Consider the following 25,117-nt stretch of genomic DNA (forward strand, 5'->3'; position numbering starts at 1 on the left):
AAAATATTTACGAGCCCCGATAAAGAACATTAGGGGCTAAAAGGAACGCTGGCAATTTGCGAACACAGCCACAGACCACAGAAAACATCGAAGACATTTACTGATAACACAGACAATGTGATAAACTCGCATCAGATGTTCAGTAATGATAATCAACTGAAAAGAAATGATACAAGGGCGAATTAATAAAGAATACAAACACAACTCTGTACTGCAGCGACTCGCCACTAGACGGCGCAGTTTCAACATGATGCATTTATTCTTCTCTTTATTTAAAAGTATTGGATTACTATATATATATATATATATATATATATATATATATATATATATATATATATATATATATATATATATATATATATATATATATATATATATATATATATATTCCAAATATTAATTTCCAGATTTAAACTAGTTCCTTTCTTCTGCTGCTCCTAAAGAAAGTTATTTAGAAGAATATGGCTAACAAACCGTTTTAGATCCCCATTGAGTTCCATTATTATAAAACAATATATAATAAAATAAAAATCTAATAATAATAATAATAATAATAATAATAATAATTATTATTATAATTATAATTATAATTATAATTATTGTTATTATTATGTTTCCCAATACTGAGTTGCAGCTGGAAGGGCATCCGCTGTGTAAAACATATGCTGGATAAGTTGGCGGTTCATTCCGCTGTGGCGACCCTTGATGAATAAAGGGACTAAACCAAATGAAAAATTGATAAATAAATGAATTATTATTATTATTATTATTTTTATTATGTTTCCCAATACTGAGTTGCAGCTGGAAGGGCATTCACTGTGTAAAACATATGCTGGATAAGTTGGCGGTTCATTCCGCTGTGGCGACCATTGATGAATAAAGGGACTGAACCAAAGGAAATTGAATGAACAAATGAATTATTATTATTATTATTATTATTATTATTATTATTATTATTATTATTATTATATTATTATTATTCATTTTCCTTCGGCTTAGTTCTTTATTTATCAGGGATTGTCATGGTGCTACATAAATTAATCATGAATAAAACACAACACTGAACATACTGTAAGAGCTATGGTAAAAAGGTTTATTATTGTGCAAAAGAGTTGTTTAAGGTTGAAGCAAGCTGTGCAACATGATTGTGGTACATTTATAGTAAACATCATTTTCATCATTGAGGCTTTGTAAGATGGAGTTTAGATAAAGTAAAAGGTGTTTCTACAGGTGATGAAGAAATGTTAGATAATGTTGGAATAGTTTACACTACAATAAGGTTAATAATTCCATTAACAAATGCTTTGCTTATGACAAATACTTTTAATAAATGGTTAACAAACATGAATAACATGCAAGTTTAAGCTGAGGTTTTCACGTTAACACTTCAAAACCGGCATGTTATTCATGTTTGTTAACACTTTACTAACATGATTTACCATTAAAAAAGCATTTGCTAATGGAATTATGAATTTTATTGTAAAGTCTTACATGTTACTAAGATTTGTTTATTATTTGTTCAGGCTAACTAATGTATTAATGAATGTATTAACACATTAATGTTTAGTTTACATATCAGATTTACTATTATCTAATCCATAATAATGTTATCTAATCCATGAACAAATGCAGCAGTGTATGTGTAAATAGACATGATCTAATTAGGCTGTTAATGTAAAGAGGTGCACTAGAATATGAGTAAGTAAACATCAACCAAGATGATGCAATTCATCAAAGTCATTATTCACCATTGGTTCATGTTAAATGATGTGTTAAATAAAAGATTCATATATGTTTAGTTGACATTAACAAAGATTAATTAATGCATAACAGAAGTGTTGTTCACTGTTAGTTCATGTTGCTTTAACTAACATTATCTAATACACCCTTAGTGTAAAGTGTTTCCATAATTGGGTAAGAATAATAAAATATTAATATCAGAAATATTTGGTGATATTGTGGGATGATATTATTTATTATTTATATATTTAAATAATATAAACTACACAGTTTTTTTGTTTTTATTTTTGTATCTTTAAATGATTAACAATTTGTGTGATATCAAATTTTAATTCATGCATTTTCCTACTTTTTAAATTAATAAAATCTTATACATGCAGTTCTCAATCATTTTAACTTCACATTCCAACAAGCTTTTAGACAGAAGAATAGCATTAGACTGTTTCCGCCTTATGAAATTAACATATGAAAATGAATCATGTTCATGTTGATTAATGCATTAAATAACTCATCAATATGTTTATACTACTATTATATTAAATAATGCAAAACAGAAGTGTTGTTCACTCTTAATGCCTTTTATCTAATGCATTTACTAACATTAACTCATAGACACTTATTGTAAAGTGTTACCAAAATTATTATTATTCTCCTTTTAGATAATGTCCATTCATCTAAATATGATATTGTAAAATAAACTCAAACCATTTGAGGTCAGTAAATCTATCGTTTTATGTGCAGATGATAGATTTGTAGACCTCTTAGGCTTGTATTTTAAACCATAACCATGTGACCGACATATGCGTGTGTGTATGTGTGTGTGTATGTGTGTGTGAGTGTTATCTTTACTGCCGACCAGTGGTGACTTTCCTGAACTGCAGATCGGCGCTTTTGGGTTCTGCAGCAGACGGGAGGGGCGAGCTGAAACACGCTGTACACGCGCATGCACATTTCAGAGCACAAAAGAAACAGAAACACTGCAGCAATTGTGTTACATGCAAGAGGAAAGATTAAACGCTCGACGGAAACAAGCAATTATATATACAAGCATGTAAACAAAGCATGTTTTCGAGCTGAGAGAGAGCGCGAATGCTCATGTTAGATATGCAACGGGAAGGAGAAGGAGGGCAATGACATAGCCAGTTTCAGCACTACAATGGCGGACAGCGACACTCCGCGAAAACACTGCTTCTGCATGCAGCCGATGACACACACACAGACACAGACGTGTTCCTATACTCTCAGAAATGAAGGTACAGGAGCTGTCACTGGGGCAGTACCTTTTTAAAAGGTACATATTTGTACCGGAAGGGTACATAATGGTACCTCAAAGATACTTTTTAGGTACATTTGAGTACTAATATACACTTTTTAGATACATTTGGATACTAATATGCACTTTTTAGGTAGATTTGGGTACTAATATGCACCTTTTAGGTACATTTGGGTACTAATATGCACTTTTTTAGGTACATTTGGGTACAAATATGCACCTTTTAGGTACATTTGAGTACTAATTTGCACTTTTTAGGTACATTTGGGTTCTAATATGCACTTTTTAGGTACATTTGAGTACTAATATGCACTTTTTAGGTACATTTGGGTACTAATATGCACTTTTTAGGTACATTTGGGTACTAATATGCACTTTTTAGGTATTTATATCCACTTTTTGGGTACATTTGGGTACTAATATGGACCTTTTAGGTACAATTGGGTACGAATATGCACCTTTTATGTACATTTGAGTACTAATATGCACCTTTTAGGTACATTTGGGTACTAATATGCACGTTTTAGGTACATTTGGGTAATAATATGCACTTTGTAGGTACTTATATGCACTTTTTAGGTACATTTGGATACTAATATGCACTTTTTAGGTACATTTGGGTACTAATATGCACCTTTTAGGTACATTTGGGTACTAATATGCACCTTTTAGGTCCCACTATGGACTATTTGGGAACAAATATGTATCTTTTAAAAAGGTACTGCCCCAGTGACAACTCTTGTACCTTTATTTTTGAGAGTGTATATCCCAGCATATAATGTAATGATGTTAAAAACCGTATATTCTCTCATCTACCCCAACCCGCATAGGAAACAATCTGCACTTTCACATCATCAGATTATTTAATTCTGTGTAATTTACATGCATGTTTACCATCGGGGACCGAAATTGTGGTGAGTACCCGTGAGTCTGTGTGCATTTAGGTTTAAGTTCCCACTGGGATATAAAAACAAGTACACATACAGATCTAATCCAGTCAGTTACCAATAAACCAGCCAGCAACCCTCTTCCAACAAACAATGAAACAACACTGCAGTCTTATGACATCATAAACTATATGAAGCAGCTATTACATCCAACAGCCCCAGTCAAACCACACTGACACTTAAACCGAACATTTCTATTTCAATTTTTGAAATAGAAGCATTTTTGAAAATTGCAGCATTTAAAAACAGTACACTGTAAGCAAGCAATATAGGAAAAAACTAAAGTGTGGTGGCACTTTTATAACCAGAATGCTAATATACAGACATTTAATTTAACTATAGCGTATGCAATGCGTGATTCAGAACACTATTAAATCACATGTGAACAATAAACATGTAAATAAAACCTTATTAAGTCAGTAATTTATATCAATACATTACATACCTAAATAAATTTTATAGAAAATTATGGAAAATTACAAAATGCTTTATATTTTATTATGAAAATGAAATATTGTGTGACTGAAAAAATTATAAAGTGCATTAAAACCTGTTTTAGAGACCATTGCAATTACTGCAAAAGCTGTAGAATGTATAATTGTTGGTTTTTTAAGGTGCACACAATGAAAGCATGTGAAACTAAGTATGGCAGAGCTTAAACGTTTTGAGTGTAGATCAGGGGTGGCCAACCCTGTTCCTGGAGATCTACCTTCCTGCAGATTTCAGTTGCTACCCATATCAAACACACCTGAACCAATTAATTAGAGCCTGAACACCACTTGATAATTACAGGCAGGTGTGTTTGATATGGGTTGCAAATGAAACCTGCAGGAAGGTGGCTCTCCAGGAACAGGGTTGGCCACCCCTGGTGTAGATGATCAGACCATGTGATGTGGCTTTTATAACTGTTTTTAATATAGTGTTTGCTTCCAGTCAAATGTTTGGACACATCTTGTAATTTCTTATTTGTTAATATATTCTAAGTTTTGGAATGATACATTTCCCTTAAGCACCCATCAATCAGTTAATAAACAACTAGATTTAAGACAAAATGGTTAGTGAAAACTCATAAACCATCTTATATACTGTCTGACCACTCATATAAAACCCCTTCACCTTTCTAATTTGGACTATAACGTAGTAATAATGTGCACGTTTTTTGTAAAGCTCCTCTAGAACGATAAATATTGTGAAAAGCACTGTGCAAACAGTAAAAATGCACCCACTTGAAATTAATTGTATTAAATAAACACACTTTGAAGTGATCTACAAAACAATTTGCAAGCACTAAGGATGTCTTTTATAAAAACAAGGATTTAAAGACTCCAAAAAATATGAATTCTTGATTAGCAATGTAAATTGCTGATTGCAGCTAGAAATAAATGCATTGCAAACTATGATAAGTTGTCAAATGCAAACTAATCCTTTAGAAGAATTAAATGTATTCCAAATTTGACCCTTATTTGTGAATAAAACTTCACAAATATGAGTAATTACGTGTTACAGATTGCACTTCTTACCTTGATTTGCAGATATGGGTGAGGATCAGACAAGTGAGCAGCAGGCGAAGATTTCACAGCATCAGCAGCAACACGGACATGAAAAAAAAAGAGAAGAGACAAAAACAGATTTGATTAGATTGATGCAACAGCAGATGTGTTGTTGGACCCTCATACTTACCAAAACCTCCATGAGACATTAACAGAAATAGATGATCGCTATTTTAATTAGTGAGACAGAAAGCAAAACGAAAGGGGAACAAGTGAGAATGTGCACAGAAACACCTCCGATGAGCAGCAGGGTCGGATATTAATAATTCAAAAGGCTTTTTTCATAGACACAAATGCGTGCACACACACACACACACACACACACACACACACACACCAAAGAAAACATAAAAAGGCGATAGAAAAATAGATAGACAAAGAAAGATAAAAACAGACAGGTAGATGGATGGATAAATGGATAGATAGATAGATGGATGGATGGATGGATGGATGGATGGATGGATGGATGGATGGATGGATGGATGGATGGATGGATGGATGGATGGATGGATGGATGGATGGATGGATGGATGGATGGATAGATAGATAGATAGATGAATAGATAGATAGATGAATAGATAGATAGATAGATAGATAGATAGATGATAGATAGATAGATAGATAGATAGATAGATAGATAGATAGATAGATAGATAGATAGATAGATAGATAGATAGATAGATGGATAGATAGATAGATAGATAGATAGATAGATAGATAGATAGATAGATAGATAGATAGATAGATAGATAGATAGATAGATAGATAGATAGATAGATAGATAGATAGGTAGATGGGTAGATGGATGGACGGATGGACGGATGGATGGATGGACGGATAGACGGATAGAAGGATAGATGGATAAATGGACAGATGGATAGATAGATAGATAGATAGATAGATAGATAGATAGATAGATAGATAGATAGATAGATAGATAGATAGATAGATAGATAGATAGATAGATAGATGGATGGATGGATGGATGGATGGATGGATGGATGGATGGATGGATGGATGGATGGATGGATGGATGGATGGATGGATGGATGGATGGATGGATGGATGGAAAGAAAGAAAGAAAGAAAGAAAGAAAGAAAGAAAGAAAGAAAGAAAGACAGATAGTTAGGTATTAAGTAGGTAGGTAGGTATATAGATATGGAGATCATATCATCATCTTGTGTGATTATGCAAATGGGGGCCTTCATTTATTTATTTTCAAAAGTCTGTTATATTGTTTATACACACAATACTTATCATATAAGGCTGAAGAAAAAAGTGTCTGAAATGATGAAACAATAGCCTATTAAAAGAGACCAACTCTCACTGAAATAATCAAGCTCACTATGAAGCACACACACACACACACTTGGCCCCTTCCCCCAACACATTAACCCAGAATCCCTGGCCGACGCACACACATGCACACACACCTCCATCCATAACAGGGGTGTCTGAGGCCTTCAGCAGCACCTCACTAACTCACATCAGCTCTGAACCTTTCACTGCCCCCCTGTGGACTCAGGAATAATGGTACAGCCCTGCCCATGAGTCAGCCTGTCGCCGTGGCAACACCATCCCACCAAGGGATGGAAAATGGGCCAGAAGACTCAGGCATGAGAAAGAAAAACCAAGAGACGAGACAACAGAGCACATTAAAAAAAAAAAAAAACAGAATAAAGAACAGTCATCCTATTTATCCATCCGAATTATGCACAAACTGAACATTATTTACAGTATAAAAATACACTATATTTACGGTATATTTATTCTGTTATACACATCACTATACTTGTGTTATTATACAAAAATGTTAAGGCTTTTTAATAAATCATATGCATGTTTTTGAGTGCTTTTTATGTCTAATCACAGGATGAACATGCAGAGCAGATCAGACAAAAGAGCTGTCGAAGGAGAGGGGGGAGGGAAATGAATGAGAGATCGAACGGAGAGAAATAAACATGAAGACTGAGGACATGATCATATATACAAAATACTAAATATATACACAGTGCTTAGCATAAACTAGACTTGAAAATGAACATTTTTATCTATTGCTCAGTAAATATAGACCATTTAAAGGGTTATAAGCAAAAACAAGGTCCCAGCATATTTCCTGTTGTACAGATTTAATTTCTATAGCCTCTATGAATCCAAAAAGAGCCACATATTAATAAATAATGTCATGACAGCTGCTATAACTGAATTGTTATAACTGAATTGCCTCTTGTAACAGATGTAAAATAGTTTGATAACAAGCAGGAAATGTTCATGGGCCAATGATATCATGCTGAAATGGTCCAAAGCCAATAATTTTTGTTGCATTTACACAAAACACTTTTATTAAGCAATTTAATCTATTAATAATAGTTTGGATCACCTAACATGATTAGAAATAGAAAAGGCATTTATTTCAAAGGAGTTATTGCAAAAAAAATACATATTTAATTTATGTTCCATTTAATAACTGTATTTTAGACTTTGTTAGTTCTATTTGAAAAGATTCATTCACTTCTTCGAGATTATAAACTACAACATTTCAGTGTTGTTTTATGTTTCTCTTGATTTTTCATGTTTATTAAAATCTTATTTAAAAATTTCTCCTAATATATTAATTTATGTGTACTCATTTATGAACTGATCGAAAAAAAAACAATAAAATTTTTGTATAAATTATATAATATATTTTTATAATGATATAAAATATATAATGTATAAAATAAATAATAATTTTGTATAAATAATATGATAACAATGTATAAAACAATGTATAAAATAAATAATAACTTTGTATAAATAATATAATAATATAATGTATAAAACAATGTATAAAAAATAAATAATCATTTTGTATAAAAATTAATCATTTTGTATAAATTATATAATATAACATATAATACAATAAATAAAATATTAATAATTTTGTATAAATAATATAATAACAATGTATAAAACAAAGTAAAAGTAAATAATAATTTGGTATAAATAATATAATAACAATGTATAAAAAAATGTAGAAAATAAATAATAATTTTGTATAAATAATATAATATAATGTATAAAACAATGTATGAAATAAATAATAATTTTGCATAAAAAATTAATCATTTTGTATAAATTATATAAATAATATAGCATATAATACAATAAATAAAATAATAATAATTTTGTATAAATAATATAATATCAATGTATAAAACGAAGTAAAAATAAATAATAATTTTGTATAAATAATATAATAACAATGTACAAAACAATGTATAAAATAAATAATTGTGTATACATGATATAATAATATAATGTAAATTATAAATATATAAAATGTATAAAATAATTTTGCTAATAATTGACTCCAACTGTATGTTTACCTATTAATTTTCAAAGAATAGCCAAGTTTAATCAAACAAGCCTGACAGCAGTTTTTTTTAATAGTTTTTATTTTATTTTTTGCTTTTAATTAAAATCTTATTTAATATTTTCTCCTAATATATTTATTTATGTGTGCTCATTTATGGACTAATTGAAATAACAATAAAAAACTGTAAAAATCACAATTGAATAGCTTGGATTTATGCTAAATAAAAGAGTAAATCAAAGAAATTAAGCTAGCATGAATGGCCACGTGGCGTTAGTTTACTGCCTGTGGATGAGGTTTACTGTGTGTGTGTGTGTGTGTGTCCTACTGTCTCACTGGCCTCGATAAACCTAGTTTAATCCTTTCAGAGGATCAACGTGCTGCCTGACGAGAACACAGTCAGACACACAGGGTGTAAACACAAAAAAAACTCACACAATCTCACATGAATAATCCCATCAGAACACCTAGGCGCTTGAAAAGTAAGTAAAAAAATTAAAAAGCCTTAATTATTATTTAAAAACAGCACCGCATGGTCTCTTATCCAAAGACGTCCAACACACAGCACTTTTTGTTTGATTTTGGATTGAATCACGTGACTGTTTCAGATCAGTATTTCACATGTATACGAGAGTGTGTAAATCTCAAATGGCCACAATGCTGTCTGAATCAATGATCAACCTGTGGTAATCAGCTCTTAGAAAAACACCTGCTCACAAAGCTAAGACAAGGCACAAGGAGAGATCTGCTGCTGCATCAAAGTAAGAAGCACAGAAATAGAACGGAAATCTCACACTATTATCATATACATTTACGTAAAGATGCTGAAGAGGCAAGGAACAGGACGTGTTTCAATCTCAGCGTGCACAAAAAAGCATCAGTACACATTAAATGCTAATATTCTGTGGTTATATCAGCAAAGAAAAAATAAAAATAAATACAGTTAAAGTCTAATTTATTAACCCTCCTGTAAAATTCTTTAATATTTTTCAAGTTTAACATAAAGAACATTTTTACACAGTATTTCCTATAATATTTTATATGCAAGTATTTTTTTTTGTGGCTTGAATAAAAGCATTTTCTAATGTTTTCAGTTTCAAGCTGATTTTTTAAAATCAATCAATTTTAAGGTCAATAGTATTAGCAATATTGTTTTTCGACTGGCTACAGAACAAACCACTATAATACAATGACTTGCCTAATTTGCCTAGTTAACATAACCTAGTTAAGTCTTTTAATTGTAATTTAGACTGAATACTCCTGAAATATAACTAATAAAATATTATGCACTGTTACCATAGCAAAAACAAAACAAGTTAGTTATTAAAAAATGTTTAATAGCATGTTGACAAAACAAATCCCCTGGTTAAACAATACTTAGGGAATATTTGTAAAAAATACTTAATAATTAATAATAAATCTGTAAAAAATTCTATTTTTGTATAAAACAATAATAATTTTGTATAAATTAATAATAATTTTGTATAAAATACATAATAATTTTGTATAAATAATATGATAACAATGTATAAATCAATGTATGCAATAAATATTAATTTTGTATAAAATAATAATCATTTTGTATAAATGATATATTAATATAATGTATAATACAATATATAAAATAATAATAATTTTGTATGTATAACATAATATCAATGTACAAAACAAAGTAAAAATAAATAGTAATTTTGTATAAATAATATAATAAAAATGTATAAAACAATGTATAAAATAAAAAAATTTGTATAAATTATTTAATATATATATATATATATATATATATATATATATATATATATATATATATATATATATATATATATATATATATATATATATATATATATAAATTTATAAAATAATAACTGTATGTTTACCTATTAATTTTCAAAGAATAGCCAAGTTTAAACAAACAAGCCTGACAGAAAATATTACAATTAAAGACACAGTACAACAAATCAGATCTTACAACCAGCAAGGTTTGCATTAATTATAACCTCACTGAATTAAAAAAACTAAGAAGCACAAACATGAAAATTCATTCATTCATTCAATCTTTCATTCATTTATTCATTCTCCTTCAGATAAGTCCCTGATTTATCAAGGATCACCACAGCGGAATGAACCGCCAACTATTCCGGCATATAAATTTTATGCAGTGCATGCCCTTCCAGCCGCAACCCAGTACTGAGAAACACCAATACACTATCACATTCACACACACACCTAGCCGGGACTCGAACTAGCAACCTTTTTTGCTGTGAGGCAACAGCACTAACCACTGAGCCGCCCCAAACATAAACTGGAGTCTAAAAGCCAGTGTGAAAGGTCAAGTACAATAGCAACCTCCCAACGAACAAATGCTTTGAAGTGAGAAGCTCACTCAGTGATTTGTGACAAAACACCTCCTTAAGAGCATGCGAATTTATGACGAACATTAAAGAAAAGTCACTAATAAGTCCAGGACTGAAGAATAAAGAAACGAAGGCCAGATGTTTACTATGAGCAGGCAAAGAGGGCAACAGTTCACACTGATTAATTATGAATGCAAAAAATGTAGACGTCCACACAGAAGGTGCATCTGGGAGACTACTTTTTTAGGTCTTTAAGACAGACTTGTGACTGGGAAAATTACACTGAAGCCGTGTTGTTTTTAAGGTAGCAGCTTCCTGTAGTAGTTTCCATAAGCAAGCAGCACATCTGATGAACACATGTCCCTGTTATTTAACGTGCCGCAGAGAATAGACGTCCCACAACTAATAATGAGTTCATTAAAGAGCAGGCGGCACTGGAAAACAAAGTAACATATATGGGCTATAAAGTTCAAGCTGACATAAAATGGCTCACAGAACCAAACATACTTGCATAATATGCGATACATTACTCAGAAAAAGCATCTGCTGAATGAATATGTGTATTTTTGGCTTACTGTAACTGTAATTGTGAAACAACAATTTTATACACTGTAAAAATATCGGTAAATTTGCAGTTTTGGATATTTTGTGATTCGTGTTTTAATTTTTCCTCATTTATTTCTGCTTTTATGGGATCTCGACATTTCTTGCAATAACTTTTAACCTTAAAAAGTTTTTAAAAAGTGACTTTTGTGAACATTTTTAACAGTTCACAGTGCTATACTGTGTGGGTGGTTGTTGAATATCACGATGCAAAAACCTTGTAATAAACTGCCAGCACATTTTCTGCTATTTTACAGACTTATTTCTCTATATATTACTTATTATACATTATATCATTTCAACTACTATTTCTATGATTAATAAAAGTGTCTATAATATTATAAATGTTTTTCTTATTACTTAATAATTACTTTTTGATTTAGCCCCAATCCAGCCAATTCGAATATTATCACTTGATTGAATGAATCTGGAGTCTTTTTTATTAGTGCAAACTGATTATCCATGTGGATAACAGCATTCTGAGCCTACCAGTAGGTGGAGAAGGCCCCTAGGGGGACATATCTATCAGCTGATAACCACTGATAACAATCGAGTGATAACATTCGAAGCGGGTGCCCAATCTCTGGAATCCATAAATTATGCAACAAAACTGTTTAAACATTTTATTAATAAAAATATTAATAAATAAAAGTATATTCTTACAAAAATCAATCAGCATATTAGAATATTATTGAAGTAAAGAAAGTGTAATAATCCTAAATATCTGACCAGTACTTTAAGCGCAAATATAATGCTGTAAAATGCTAATTTAAGGCCTAAACAATACTTAGGAGGAGCAATAATCTGTATTTATGACATCTGTAAATGTACTCAACATGCTATAACACTGTGCAAAGCTGTCAATGATGCAAATTTTATTTATTTCTACACTGTCAAACAATACCTGTAAATTAGTTTTCAGTGTTTTTGTAATTCATGTTTTGATTTTTCCCCATTTTTAACCGCATTATGAGGCCTTGATCTTTCTTCCAACAACTTTTAACCTTCAAAGTTGGAAAAAATGACTTTTATGAACATTTGTAATAGTTTAAAGGGCTATAATGTCACCTTGTAATAAACTGCCAGCACATTTTCTGCTATTTCACAGACTTATTTCTCTATATATCACGTATTATACATCATATTATTACTTCAAACTGCTAACATGTCAATAAAAGTCACTTTGTTGACCTGCAGAGTTGAATTTTCAGCATCAAAAGTCGACAGAGCAGAGATTAACATCCCATATCCCATTTAATAACTGTAAATGAGTGAGTGTATGAGTGTTTTTATAGATTGTTAAGCTAATTTATTGCTGTTTTTAGCAGGAAAATATTCCTCTTGCAGTGAAAAAAATAATGTTAAGTGTTCTCTCTTTCAATATTCTGCACTTTCTGTCACAGGAATGCACAGATTTGTAGCTGCTCAAAATGGCTGCCAGCATCGCATTGCAGTGGTCTTACAGATACTGAATGCATGCTTCTCTATCTCCATCCATGCGTCTGCTGGTTTACTATCACATACTTGGATTTCACCTCAAATAAGCTGAACTACATGCATGTCAGTATGCATTGAGTGCTACTGTATGACCAGGAAAATAATGTGTGTGTGTGTTTGTGTGTGGGGCACAAAATGGGTCAGTGGATGAAAAAATAGTGTGCAGTGTCCTTGTTCGCAGCTCCCAGTTCTCTCCCTCCCTCCTCCTCCACTTCCCTGACATACATATCTGGTGTATCTGAAAATCTGATATACATGAGAATGCATTTAGCAGCACTGGAAACCATTGCTTGTCTAATAAAGTGAGGGTTCAGTTTGGATGTTGCAGAATGACGTGGGTATTTTGTTGCATTAGCCTGGATCGGCTCAACCCTCCCCCACTGCTGCAGTCTGTCTGTGAGATCAGAATGTATCTCCTGTTTTCTCCCGACAACAGCTGACACTTTCTGAAGGAGTGACTGAGAGTGATATCTTTTCTGTGTGGTTTGCATGTGCTGAACTGTCATTGTCTTATTCGATCTTATTATAATTGGCCTACATTATACATATGCCCTACATACAGTGCTGAGCATATATAAGTACACCCCTCACACATCTCTTTAGAATTCATGTTTGTTAGGAAGCTATTAAATATTATATTTGTGCATATACATTAGATTAGTCAGTACTGAAGCCAAATCTAAAACTTATCTAACAAAATAACTAACAATGACGCTCTAAAGACAAGTACAGCCAAATTTATATGTTGTAGAATAATATTAAATACATTTTTTTTTAAAAAGAGGAAAAAAATCAAGAAAATAAATAAATAAATAAATAAATAAATAAATAAATAAAATTAGTTGAAAATGTTAGGGTTATAATTTAATTTGCAATATTTTGCTTGAGTCTAATTGTTTTATTTTTCAATTTCTAAATATGTTTGGTGACTAAAATATTATTTTAATAAATATATCTGTTTAATATAATCTGTTTTGTACCTATTCACTGAGTTGTATTCACTGTATTCAATGAGAAATGGATAAATATATTCATTTTCGGAGTTGGATGTACTTCATTATGCATTTAAACTAAAGTTTTTTTTTTTTTTAAACAATTAGATTCATTAATAAAGAGGTTGATCACCTAATATGTTTAAAAATAGAAAGTCAATGCATTTTAATACCAAAAAGTCCAGAATTTTTTTAAATTGCACTTTTTTTTTTTTAATGTTTCTCTTGATTTTTCCTGATTAATACAATTTTATTTTATTATTTTCTCCCAACATATTAATGTGGGTGTACTAATTTTTGGACTGTGATTTTTATTTATTTATTTATTTATTTATTTTAGATTAGTCCCAGTTATGTCTTTGGTACTGACTAATCTAATGTTTATGCACAAATATAATATTGTAAAATGTTAGAAAATGTTAAGTTAAAAATGAGATCTGTGAGGTTTGCACTTATTTATGCTGAGCACTGCACACACACACACACACACACACACACACACACACACACACACACACACACACACACACACACACACACACACACACTCACACTCACACATACACACTGTAAAAACGATATGACAAAACAATTGACAACCAATGCTTTTTAAGTTACTTTCAGCTATAACTTATTTTAATAAAATAATCAGGTTTCACCTATGGTTTTTTTTTACTTATAAAAGTTTAACTTATTTTTTTCAGCTTGATGACAAGAAAAATTAATTTGATTAAATTAAACAATATTTATTTTACTATTATACTTATTATTTCGTTATTTATTTATTTATTATTATTTTATTATTATTAATATTATACATTTCTGAAAATGTTTCTTGTGTTTACTATGACTGCTATGTCTGCTGTAGGGCAGGTGTTTTCTTTATGTTGTTTGGATACCGTTACACTACATGCAGTATGTATACAATTTATACTTTTCTTTTTATTGATGATTGAAAACAATAAAAATCTAAATAAATCTAATACTGATTTACACACTTAGGTCATCCTAAAATATATATCATAAATTCAGCAGTAATTTTAAAAGTAAATTATCACATATTTATGATTTATGTTTAAAGGTCATTCATATATATATATATATATATATATATATATATATATATATATATATATATATATATATATATATATATATATATATATATATATATATATATAAAGTGAAAATAAAATTGAGTGTCAGATGTGGAACTAAAACATCTTCACACTAGATATGGCATCTCCAAAAATATACTAAATGATCCAAGAGTGCTTTTAGCAAGACTTTATAAAGTTGCTCACCTCTGCACTAACATCTGGTTCCTCTGTACTCCTGTTCTGCTTTGGCACTGTTCTTGTGCCACTCAAGTCAAGGTTCAAAACGCTTTGACTAGAAGGCCGCAAAAACTTCAGATCACTCTTTCTGGAGTCATTAGTGCCACAAACCTCATAATTGTACACGTGCTGTAAAGTTCCTGTGGCTCCTACATCTGCGTAAAGAGGCGGATAATACGGAATAACCGGGAGATTCGCTCCAGACTTATAAAACATCCGCTCGCGTCTCCATCTGTAGCATTTGACTGACAGTATGGCGATGATGGACACGATAAAGAGAAACGACACTACAGCCAAGGCCAAGACGAGATAGAAAGTCAGGTTGTCGTTGTATTCCTTGTCGTGCGTAAAGTCGGTGAACTCCGAGAGCACCTCAGGGAAGCTGTCCGCCACCGCCACGTTAACATTGACTGTAGCTGATCGAGAGGGCTGCCCGTTGTCCTCCACTACAACAGTGAGTCTTTGTTTGACAGCATCTTTATCTGTCACTTGCCGGACAGTTCTGATTTCTCCATTCTGTGCGCCCACTTCAAACAGCGCCCTGTCTGTGGCTTTGTGCAGTTTATAGGAGAGCCAGGCGTTCTGTCCAGAGTCCACATCAACAGCCACCACTTTAGTCACCAGATAACCCACATCTGCCGAACGAGGCACTATTTCAGCCACCACAGAAGCGCCTGACTGGACCGGATACAGAACCTGAGGCGCGTTGTCATTCTGGTCCTGAATCAGGATTTTGACGCTCACGTTGCTGCTGAGAGGAGGAGAGCCTCCGTCCTGCGCTTTTACTGTGATCGTAAACGATTTTAACTGCTCATAATCAAACGACTTGGTTGCATAAACCGTGCCACTATCAGAGTTAATAGAAACTAATGAAGAAATCGGAGCTCCGTTTGAATCATTATCTGAAATGAAGTAGGAGACGCGCGCGTTTGCTCCCAAATCTGCGTCACGCGCTTTAACGCTGAACAAAGACAGAGATGGAGAGTTATTCTCCACCACATATGCATTATATGAATTCTGCTCAAACTGTGGAGCATGATCATTTACATCGGTAATCTTCACGTTTAATGTATTTTTACTAAACAAAGAGGGGCTGCCGCCGTCTTTGGCTGTGATGGTAATGTTATACTCGGGTACCTCTTCCCTGTCGAGCTCGGAGTCTGTGACGATGCTGTAATAATTAGTCAAAGACGACTCGATTTTGAAGGGTAGATTCCTGTCAATAAAACAGGTGATTTTCCCGTTTTCTTCGGAATCGCTGTCTTGTATGTTTATCATGGCCACCACGGTTCCAAGAGGAGAATTCTCTGGTATACTGTTAGAAAAAGACATCAGCGTCACTTTCGGTGGGTTATCATTCACGTCTGTTACTTCCACAATCACCTCAGAGGAATCTGACAATCCTCCCTGATCTTTAGCTTGAATTTTGAACTCATACACAGCAGACTCTTCGAAATCAAGCTCACCAATTAGTCTTATTTCCCCACTGGACGGATCGACAGAAAACAGGTCTCGAATTCTGGGTGTGGTGTGCTCGAAATAATAACCAATTTGCGCATTTGAGTCAGTATCCGCATCGGTTGCGTTAACAGCAAGCAATAACGATCCCTTTGCGATGTTTTCGGGTACTGATATTTTATATGTGCCCTTTTGAAAAACAGGAGCATTATCGTTTATATCTAAAACAATAACGTGTATTTTCACCGTGCCAGAGCGTTTGGGGTTGCCTCCATCTGTAGCAGTAACAGTCAAATACAAATGTTCTTGTTTCTCTCTATCTAAAGGCGTTTGCAAAACGAGCTCGACGTTTTTACTGCTGCCGGATCGACTTTGTGTCTTTAGTGTGAAATGATCAGTAGGATAAACTGAATAACTCTGAATACCATTAACGCCGACATCGGGATCAACTGCGCTATCAACAGTAAAGCGCGCTCCGGTTGAAGCAGACTCGCTAATTTCCAATGTAATTTCTCCTCTTGGAAACGCAGGGCTGTTGTCATTTACATCCAAGATTTCAATGGTGATGCGATAGAGCTCGATGGGATTCTCTAAGATGATTTCAAAGCTCAGACTGCAGGCGGACACAGCGCCAGCGCACAAAAGCTCCCGGTCGATCCTCTCCTTAATAACAATGTGTCCTTTCTGCCGGTCCAGCTCGACATATTCCCGGCCACCTGCTGTAAATATCCGCGCTTTCCCCGCTGTCAGCCTTTTAAGCTCAAGACCAAGGTCTTTAACTATGTCTCCGACGAATGAACCGGGTGCCATCTCCTCAGGCACGGAGTAACGGACCTGCCCGTACGCGCCACAGAGAAAGTGCGCACAGAAGAGCAGAACGCACGGCGGCCATGCAGAATCCTTTCTTCTCATGATGACGGCGGAGCTCCGATTTATTGAACAGAATTATATCAAATATCCAGTTGATAGTGCAGAAGAGGCTTTCTAAAATGTAGTATAGAGGTGAAAGCAAAAACACTAACCAAATAGGGTAGCCTATGTTGGCTGTTAAAGCGTCATCCAGATTTGCGATGCGCACAGCTTTGTAAATGCACAACCCTCACATACTGATGTAGCACAGAAGGCGTGTGATGCATATAATCAGCAGATATACCTTATCAACCAACAGCGACGCTTAGAGTTCAGTTCAGGAACTGTAAAATGTTCATCATGCGCGTTCTGAGCTCTCTGTGAAAACTGTGGTATTGATGGTGCCTTGAATTGCACTTTTATTTAATTTGATAGGCATTTTTTTTACTTTAAAGCAAAGTTGTGGATTTTATACTTGTACAAAATTTTAATGATTCATTCTTACTGTTTCTGAAACCAAAAAAAACTCTCTTGTTTAGAGTGAAAGAAAAGCAAATGAATGCGTAAAGCGCCACATTCTCCTAACGCAGCGTGCTTCTGAAGGCGTTTAAATATTAATACAAAAGAGTTCAAAATGCTGCACAGATAAATCAAACAAAAAAACAAACAAATAAATAAATCATTATAATTTAATAAATCTCATTCTACAAATCTCACCTGGGTTTCTGTATCCCTGGATATATGTTTGTGTTCCTGAATGTGTGGCATTGTCTGTGTCCCACTGGTGTCCAGACTAATGATGCTCTGACTACAAGGTCGAACAAACTTCAGATCACTCATTCTGGAGTCATTAGTGCCACACGTCTCATAATTGTACACGTGCTTTAAAGTTCCTGTGGCTCCTACATCTGCGTAAAGAGGCGGATAATACGGAATGACCGGAAGATTCGCTCCAGACTTATAAAACATCCGCTCGCGTCTCCATCTGTAGCATTTGACTGACAGTATGGCGATGATGGACACGATAAAGAGAAACGACACTACAGCCAAGGCCAAGACGAGATAGAAAGTCAGGTTGTCGTTGTATTCCTTGTCGTGCGTAAAGTCGGTGAACTCCGAGAGCACCTCAGGGAAGCTGTCCGCCACCGCCACGTTAACATTGACTGTAGCTGATCGAGAGGGCTGCCCGTTGTCCTCCACTACAACAGTGAGTCTTTGTTTGACAGCATCTTTATCTGTCACTTGCCGGACAGTTCTGATTTCTCCATTCTGTGCGCCCACTTCAAACAGCGCCCTGTCTGTGGCTTTGTGCAGTTTATAGGAGAGCCAGGCGTTCTGTCCAGAGTCCACATCAACAGCCACCACTTTAGTCACCAGATAACCCACATCTGCCGAACGAGGCACTATTTCAGCCACCACAGAAGCGCCTGACTGGACCGGATACAGAACCTGAGGCGCGTTGTCATTCTGGTCCTGAATCAGGATTTTGACGCTCACGTTGCTGCTGAGAGGAGGAGAGCCTCCGTCCTGCGCTTTTACGCGGATGCTAAAATCTTTTGTTTGCTCGTAATCAAAAGAGCGAGCAGCAAGAATCTCTCCGCTCTCTGCATGGACTGAAATAAAGGTCGAGGCAGAGACGCCATGCACAACAACATCCTCTAGAAAATAGGAGATACGCGCGTTATTGCCAGAGTCTCTGTCGTGCGCTTTAACAGATAAAACAGAGACTCCTGGAGAATTATTCTCCATGATAAATGCGGTGTATGACTGACGCTCAAACACAGGGGCGTTGTCATTCACATCGGAGATTTTCAGAGTCAGTGTTTTATTAGTGGAGAAGGATGGAGAGCCCTCATCAGTAGCGGTTACTGTGATATTGTATTCAGATATCTGTTCACGATCTAAAATCTGATCAGTGACTAAAGTGTAAAAATTTGAGGACGACGGTTTAATGCGAAATGGCAAATCTGAACTAACAAAGCATCTAAATTGTCCGTTTTTACCAGAGTCTATATCTTTAATATTAAGCATCGCAATCACCGTGTCTGGAACAGAGTCCTCTGGGATGTGATTGGAAAAAGAGATAACACTTATTACAGGTGCATTATCATTAACGTCAGTCAGTTCAATGAACACTTTACTGTTGTCGGTTAATCCTCCCTTATCCATTGCCTCAATATTTAGTTCATATTGCTTTGATTTTTCATAATCCAACAAGCCATTTACGGTTATTTTCCCAGTGTCCTGATCAATTCTAAAAAGGTCTAAATCCTTTCCAGAGCTTTGTGAAAACGAATATGTCACCTCACCATATGATCCTTTGTCTTTGTCTGTAGCAAGTACAATAACCACTACTGTACCTATCGGTGCATTTTCTGCTAAAGAAACTCTGTACACTGACTGGCTGAACGCGGGGGTGTTGTCATTTGCATCAATTACTGTGACAATTATTTTAACCGTTCCGGATTTTTGAGGGTTTCCTCCATCAAATGCAGTAAGGGTTAATTTCAATTCTTCATCTCTCTCCCTATCTAACTGAGATTTCAAAATCATCTCGACGTATTTATTACCATCACTGCGCGATAGTTCCTTCAATGAAAAATAGTCGGTTGGTATTAAACTGTATCTCTGAAGCGTATTCAAGCCAACATCAGGATCATGCGCACTGTCTAAAGAAAAACGAGCACCGGGCACGGCAAGCTCACTTATTTGAAAGTGTATTTCTTTTCTTATAAAAGCTGGAGCATGATCATTAATATCTAATATTTCCACATCAATTCTATGCAGCTCCATGGGGTTTTCTAGGATGATCTGAAAATGTAAGGAGCAGGGAGACACTTGGGCGCACAGCTCCTCTCTATCTATCCTCTCTTTCACTACCAGAGTCCCTTTATCCACATTCAGAGCGATGTACTCACGACTGTCCTCCGTAAAGATCCGCGCTCGACCAGATTTCAGCCTCTTAACATCCAAACCGAGATCCTGAACGATATTTCCCACCAGCGAGCCCTTTGTCATCTCCTCTGGGATAGAATAACGGACCTGCGCGCGCGCAACGGCCATGACAAAGACGCAGAGCACGAGAGGCTGCATTAGCCATGATGAAATCCGCGACGAAGACGCGCCTCTGTGCGCGGAAAAACAACAAAGAAACGACATAATCCAGATCTTCTGTTCTACTTAAGATGATGAAGAATAGATGATACAGAAAAGTGGAGAAACAGCAAACTCCACCCGAAAATACAGGACAGCGAATGTCTCGACACTTCAATGTAAGAGAGAAAGCGTCTGAATGAGAATGATTTTTCTGCAGAATGTGATGTCAGAAAGTGGAGGAGGATCTAAAATAAGTGTTTAAAGCCTGAACACACTGACCAACAGCGGCACTTAGTGCATCAGAGAATTATTGCATGTAAACATGCTGGAAAATACCCAAACGCAAAATAGGAATGCGGTTAAATGCCAAAATACAAATATTTTGTGGTAACGCAATAATATGAGACAAAAATATAAATATTTCCAACAGAACACCTTTAAATATGATCACAGATACGAGTAAAACTGCAAAATGTAAAGCAGAAAATATAAAACAGCTCTTAATGCATTTAAAGCTTCACTGTGACCAAAGCGCGCAAACTTTATCAAAATATAAGCATCCTTATTGAGCAAAACTTAGCTTAGGGCAGAAAAAAAAGTGTAAACTTATATGTGTATGTTTGTTTATACATATATATATATATATATATATATATATATATATATATATATATATATATATATATATATATATATATATATATATATATATAAACACGAACACAAAGACAAAAATGCTGTGCTTAATCTGAGAAAAACTGAGATAAAGCATGATGATAAAATAAACACTAGAAAGTCATGTTTATAATTAATCACTCAATCTCACCTGATCAAAATCATTATTCAGGTTTGCCCTTTGCGCATGCGTGAGTGTCTGTGTTCCACTGGTGTCCAGACTAATGATGCTCTCACTGCAAGGTCTGCCGTATTTCACATCACTCTTTCTGGAGTCAGTGGTTCTGCAAACCTCATAATTGTACACGTGCTGTAAAGTTCCTGTGCCTCCTACATCTGCGTAAAGAGGCGGATAATACGGAATAACCGGGAGATTCGCTCCAGACTTATAAAACATCCGCTCGCGTCTCCATCTGTAGCATTTGACTGACAGTATGGCGATGATGGACACGATAAAGAGAAACGACACTACAGCCAAGGCCAAGACGAGATAGAAAGTCAGGTTGTCGTTGTATTCCTTGTCGTGCGTAAAGTCGGTGAACTCCGAGAGCACCTCAGGGAAGCTGTCCGCCACCGCCACGTTAACATTGACTGTAGCTGATCGAGAGGGCTGCCCGTTGTCCTCCACTACAACAGTGAGTCTTTGTTTGACAGCATCTTTATCTGTCACTTGCCGGACAGTTCTGATTTCTCCATTCTGTGCGCCCACTTCAAACAGCGCCCTGTCTGTGGCTTTGTGCAGTTTATAGGAGAGCCAGGCGTTCTGTCCAGAGTCCACATCAACAGCCACCACTTTAGTCACCAGATAACCCACATCTGCCGAACGAGGCACTATTTCAGCCACCACAGAAGCGCCTGACTGGACCGGATACAGAACCTGAGGCGCGTTGTCATTCTGGTCCTGAATCAGGATTTTGACGCTCGCGTTGCTGCTGAGAGGAGGAGAGCCTCCGTCCTGCGCTTTTACGCGGATGCTAAAATCTTTTGTTTGCTCGTAATCAAAAGAGCGAGCAGCAAGAATCTCTCCGCTCTCTGCATTGACTGAAATAAAGGTCGAGGCAGAGACGCCATTCACAACAACATCCTCTAGAAAATAGGAGATACGCGCGTTATTGCCAGAGTCTCTGTCGTGCGCTTTAACAGATAAAACAGAGACTCCTGGAGAATTATTCTCCATGATAAATGCGGTGTATGACTGACGCTCAAACACAGGGGCGTTGTCATTTACATCGGAGATTTTCAGAGTCAGTGTTTTATTAGTGGAGAAGGATGGAGAGCCCTCATCAGTAGCTGTTACTGTGATATTATATTCAGATATATGTTCACGATCTAATAACTGATCTGTTGTCACACTATAGAAATTTGAGGCGGATGAGTGTATTTTAAAAGGCAAATTTGCTGCAACAGAACATCTAACCTGCCCATTTTTCCCCGAATCTAAATCTTTGACATTCAGCATCGCTATTACAGTTTCTGGTGCTGCGTCCTCTGGTATTGGGTTTGAAAATGAAATCACGCTTATTACTGGTGCATTGTCATTAACATCGATTAGTTCAATTATTACTTTACTCGAATCGGTTAAGCCGCCTTTATCTGTAGCTTCAACATTTAACTGAAAATGTTTTGACTTCTCGAAGTCCAGGTCTCCATTAACAGTAATGCTGCCACTTTCAGAATTTATATTGAACAACTCTAAAGCCTTTCCTGATGTTTGTGAGAAAGAATATGTCAGTTCAGCATTTGTTCCTTTGTCTTTATCAGTTGCAGTCACGCTCACGATATCAGTCCCTTTAGGTGAATTCTCCAGCAGAGAAACTGTATACACAGGGAGACTAAAAACAGGAGCATTATCATTTGCGTCGATTACAAGAACAATTATTTTAATAGTGCCTGATTTCTGTGGAGTGCCGCCATCAAATGCGGTCAATGTTAATTTGTGCTCTTCCTGATGTTCCCTATCTAATGGCGTTTGCAGAATCATTTCAACGTATTTCGAGCCATCATTTCCCGTCTGTTCTTTAAGAGAAAAATAATCAGTCGGATTGAGTGTGTATTTCTGGAGGGTATTTAAACCTACGTCCGAATCTTGTGCTTTATCTAAAGAAAATTTAGCTCCAGGAATAGCAAGCTCACTAATTTGAAAGTGTATTTCCTTTCTAACAAAGACAGGAGCATGATCATTAATATCTAATATTTCTACATCAATTCTATGCAGCTCCATGGGGTTTTCCAGGATGATCTGAAAATGTAAGGAGCAGGGAGACACTTGGGCGCACAGCTCCTCTCTATCTATCCTCTCTTTCACTACCAGAGTCCCTTTATCCACATTCAGAGCGATGTACTCACGACTGTCCTCCGTAAAGATCCGCGCTCGACCAGATTTCAGCCTCTTAACATCCAAACCGAGATCCTGAACGATATTTCCCACCAGCGAGCCCTTTGTCATCTCCTCTGGGATAGAATAACGGACCTGCGCGCGCGCAACGGCCATGACAAAGACGCAGAGCAGGAGAGGCTGCATTAGCCATGATGAAATCCGCGACGAGGACGCGCCTCTTTTCGCGGAAAAACAACAAAGAAACCACATTATCCAGATCTTCTGTTCCACTTAAGACGAAAATATGAAGAATTAGTTAACTAAAAGTGTGGACAAAAACAAAGTTCGTCCGATAACAAGGAGCAGCAAATGTCGCTGTTTCAGAGGAGAGACCGTCTGAAATGAAGAGATATTCTGCAGAATGTGATGTCAGAAAGAAAAGGAGGGTCTAAAATACAGTTTAAAGCTTGAACACACTGACCAACAGCGGCACTTGGTGCATCAGAGAGTTATTACAAGAGGAAAAAAATGTTTACGAGCAAGAGGATATAAAATAATGTATATATTTTAATTGAATTGCGACCAAAAGGTATACAGAGCATACTCTCAACGAAATATAATTTCTGGAAGCAAAAGGGTCAAACAATCAAACCAGATAATCTAAAATATGCCCTAATGCATATGTCCCATACATATGGTCAAACATGCAACATAGAAAATAATAACTTCTACATGACTGTTTATCTTAAATAAATTTGCATCTAATGTTTTATACAATATAGCAAAAGGTTATGATTATGATATGAAAAGCTTGAAAAAAAATGAAGTCAAACAATTTATACTGGTACACAAACTTTTAACACACACACACACAAAAATGAATTAACTAATAATAATAATAATAATAATAATAATAATATGATAATATAATGATAATAATAATATAATAATATAATAATAACAACAATATAATAATATTAGTAATAATAATTACATAGAGTGCATTAATAAAACCAAGGAAGTTAGAAAAAATTAATAACTAACAAATTGGAAAACAAAAAGTCAATT

At 34.9% G+C, this 25,117-nt stretch overlaps 31 protein-coding genes and 1 pseudogene across 32 annotated transcripts in view; all 32 read right to left on the reverse strand.

The window, feature by feature from the left end:
- pcdh2g32 (protocadherin 2 gamma 32) overlaps positions 1–18,024 on the reverse strand; it is a 59,076-nt gene extending 41,052 nt beyond the window's left edge. The window contains exon 1 of the mRNA NM_001024204.1: positions 15,622–18,024. Coding sequence (NP_001019375.1) covers positions 15,622–18,024 — 2,403 coding nt within the window. The remainder of the gene's footprint in view (positions 1–15,621) is intronic.
- Positions 1–21,120, reverse strand: part of pcdh2g31 (protocadherin 2 gamma 31) — a 62,172-nt gene extending 41,052 nt beyond the window's left edge. Inside the window, exon 1 of the mRNA NM_001024203.2 lies at positions 18,679–21,120. Within this exon, the coding sequence (NP_001019374.2) occupies positions 18,679–21,120 (2,442 nt within the window). The remainder of the gene's footprint in view (positions 1–18,678) is intronic.
- The window catches only part of pcdh2g29 (protocadherin 2 gamma 29), a 65,371-nt gene extending 41,052 nt beyond the window's left edge, over positions 1–24,319 (reverse strand). Inside the window, exon 1 of the mRNA NM_001024201.4 lies at positions 21,884–24,319. Coding sequence (NP_001019372.2) covers positions 21,884–24,319 — 2,436 coding nt within the window. The remainder of the gene's footprint in view (positions 1–21,883) is intronic.
- The window catches only part of pcdh2g1.1 (protocadherin 2 gamma 1.1), a 226,530-nt gene that overhangs the window by 41,052 nt on the left and 160,361 nt on the right, over positions 1–25,117 (reverse strand). The gene's annotated exons all lie outside the window — the stretch shown is intronic.
- Positions 1–25,117, reverse strand: part of pcdh2g1.2 (protocadherin 2 gamma 1.2) — a 222,937-nt gene that overhangs the window by 41,052 nt on the left and 156,768 nt on the right. The window lies entirely within an intron of this gene.
- The window catches only part of pcdh2g2.2 (protocadherin 2 gamma 2.2), a 214,072-nt gene that overhangs the window by 41,052 nt on the left and 147,903 nt on the right, over positions 1–25,117 (reverse strand). The gene's annotated exons all lie outside the window — the stretch shown is intronic.
- Positions 1–25,117, reverse strand: part of pcdh2g3 (protocadherin 2 gamma 3) — a 206,322-nt gene that overhangs the window by 41,052 nt on the left and 140,153 nt on the right. The window lies entirely within an intron of this gene.
- pcdh2g4 (protocadherin 2 gamma 4) overlaps positions 1–25,117 on the reverse strand; it is a 201,455-nt gene that overhangs the window by 41,052 nt on the left and 135,286 nt on the right. The gene's annotated exons all lie outside the window — the stretch shown is intronic.
- Positions 1–25,117, reverse strand: part of pcdh2g7 (protocadherin 2 gamma 7) — a 193,694-nt gene that overhangs the window by 41,052 nt on the left and 127,525 nt on the right. The window lies entirely within an intron of this gene.
- The window catches only part of pcdh2g8 (protocadherin 2 gamma 8), a 183,334-nt gene that overhangs the window by 41,052 nt on the left and 117,165 nt on the right, over positions 1–25,117 (reverse strand). The window lies entirely within an intron of this gene.
- pcdh2g9 (protocadherin 2 gamma 9) overlaps positions 1–25,117 on the reverse strand; it is a 178,409-nt gene that overhangs the window by 41,052 nt on the left and 112,240 nt on the right. The gene's annotated exons all lie outside the window — the stretch shown is intronic.
- The window catches only part of pcdh2g10 (protocadherin 2 gamma 10), a 173,301-nt gene that overhangs the window by 41,052 nt on the left and 107,132 nt on the right, over positions 1–25,117 (reverse strand). The gene's annotated exons all lie outside the window — the stretch shown is intronic.
- The window catches only part of pcdh2gp1 (protocadherin 2 gamma pseudogene 1), a 169,187-nt pseudogene that overhangs the window by 41,052 nt on the left and 103,018 nt on the right, over positions 1–25,117 (reverse strand). The window lies entirely within an intron of this gene.
- The window catches only part of pcdh2g11 (protocadherin 2 gamma 11), a 160,889-nt gene that overhangs the window by 41,052 nt on the left and 94,720 nt on the right, over positions 1–25,117 (reverse strand). The gene's annotated exons all lie outside the window — the stretch shown is intronic.
- pcdh2g12 (protocadherin 2 gamma 12) overlaps positions 1–25,117 on the reverse strand; it is a 156,658-nt gene that overhangs the window by 41,052 nt on the left and 90,489 nt on the right. The window lies entirely within an intron of this gene.
- Positions 1–25,117, reverse strand: part of pcdh2g13 (protocadherin 2 gamma 13) — a 152,532-nt gene that overhangs the window by 41,052 nt on the left and 86,363 nt on the right. The gene's annotated exons all lie outside the window — the stretch shown is intronic.
- The window catches only part of pcdh2g14 (protocadherin 2 gamma 14), a 146,523-nt gene that overhangs the window by 41,052 nt on the left and 80,354 nt on the right, over positions 1–25,117 (reverse strand). The gene's annotated exons all lie outside the window — the stretch shown is intronic.
- The window catches only part of pcdh2g15 (protocadherin 2 gamma 15), a 127,985-nt gene that overhangs the window by 41,052 nt on the left and 61,816 nt on the right, over positions 1–25,117 (reverse strand). The window lies entirely within an intron of this gene.
- The window catches only part of pcdh2g16 (protocadherin 2 gamma 16), a 124,484-nt gene that overhangs the window by 41,052 nt on the left and 58,315 nt on the right, over positions 1–25,117 (reverse strand). The window lies entirely within an intron of this gene.
- Positions 1–25,117, reverse strand: part of pcdh2g17 (protocadherin 2 gamma 17) — a 121,366-nt gene that overhangs the window by 41,052 nt on the left and 55,197 nt on the right. The window lies entirely within an intron of this gene.
- pcdh2g22 (protocadherin 2 gamma 22) overlaps positions 1–25,117 on the reverse strand; it is a 110,450-nt gene that overhangs the window by 41,052 nt on the left and 44,281 nt on the right. The window lies entirely within an intron of this gene.
- The window catches only part of pcdh2g19 (protocadherin 2 gamma 19), a 106,883-nt gene that overhangs the window by 41,052 nt on the left and 40,714 nt on the right, over positions 1–25,117 (reverse strand). The window lies entirely within an intron of this gene.
- The window catches only part of pcdh2g20 (protocadherin 2 gamma 20), a 103,066-nt gene that overhangs the window by 41,052 nt on the left and 36,897 nt on the right, over positions 1–25,117 (reverse strand). The window lies entirely within an intron of this gene.
- pcdh2g21 (protocadherin 2 gamma 21) overlaps positions 1–25,117 on the reverse strand; it is a 99,499-nt gene that overhangs the window by 41,052 nt on the left and 33,330 nt on the right. The window lies entirely within an intron of this gene.
- The window catches only part of pcdh2g23 (protocadherin 2 gamma 23), a 95,093-nt gene that overhangs the window by 41,052 nt on the left and 28,924 nt on the right, over positions 1–25,117 (reverse strand). The gene's annotated exons all lie outside the window — the stretch shown is intronic.
- pcdh2g24 (protocadherin 2 gamma 24) overlaps positions 1–25,117 on the reverse strand; it is a 90,731-nt gene that overhangs the window by 41,052 nt on the left and 24,562 nt on the right. The gene's annotated exons all lie outside the window — the stretch shown is intronic.
- The window catches only part of pcdh2g25 (protocadherin 2 gamma 25), an 86,390-nt gene that overhangs the window by 41,052 nt on the left and 20,221 nt on the right, over positions 1–25,117 (reverse strand). The gene's annotated exons all lie outside the window — the stretch shown is intronic.
- The window catches only part of pcdh2g26 (protocadherin 2 gamma 26), an 82,151-nt gene that overhangs the window by 41,052 nt on the left and 15,982 nt on the right, over positions 1–25,117 (reverse strand). The window lies entirely within an intron of this gene.
- pcdh2g27 (protocadherin 2 gamma 27) overlaps positions 1–25,117 on the reverse strand; it is a 75,360-nt gene that overhangs the window by 41,052 nt on the left and 9,191 nt on the right.
- pcdh2g28 (protocadherin 2 gamma 28) overlaps positions 1–25,117 on the reverse strand; it is a 75,360-nt gene that overhangs the window by 41,052 nt on the left and 9,191 nt on the right. The gene's annotated exons all lie outside the window — the stretch shown is intronic.
- pcdh2g28.2 (protocadherin 2 gamma 28.2) overlaps positions 1–25,117 on the reverse strand; it is a 72,185-nt gene that overhangs the window by 41,052 nt on the left and 6,016 nt on the right. The gene's annotated exons all lie outside the window — the stretch shown is intronic.
- pcdh2g30 (protocadherin 2 gamma 30) overlaps positions 1–25,117 on the reverse strand; it is a 68,866-nt gene that overhangs the window by 41,052 nt on the left and 2,697 nt on the right. The gene's annotated exons all lie outside the window — the stretch shown is intronic.

This window comes from Danio rerio, chromosome 14, assembly GCF_052040795.2.
Source record: "Danio rerio strain M-AB ecotype USA chromosome 14, GRCz13ab, whole genome shotgun sequence".
Taxonomy (NCBI): domain Eukaryota; kingdom Metazoa; phylum Chordata; class Actinopteri; order Cypriniformes; family Danionidae; genus Danio; species Danio rerio.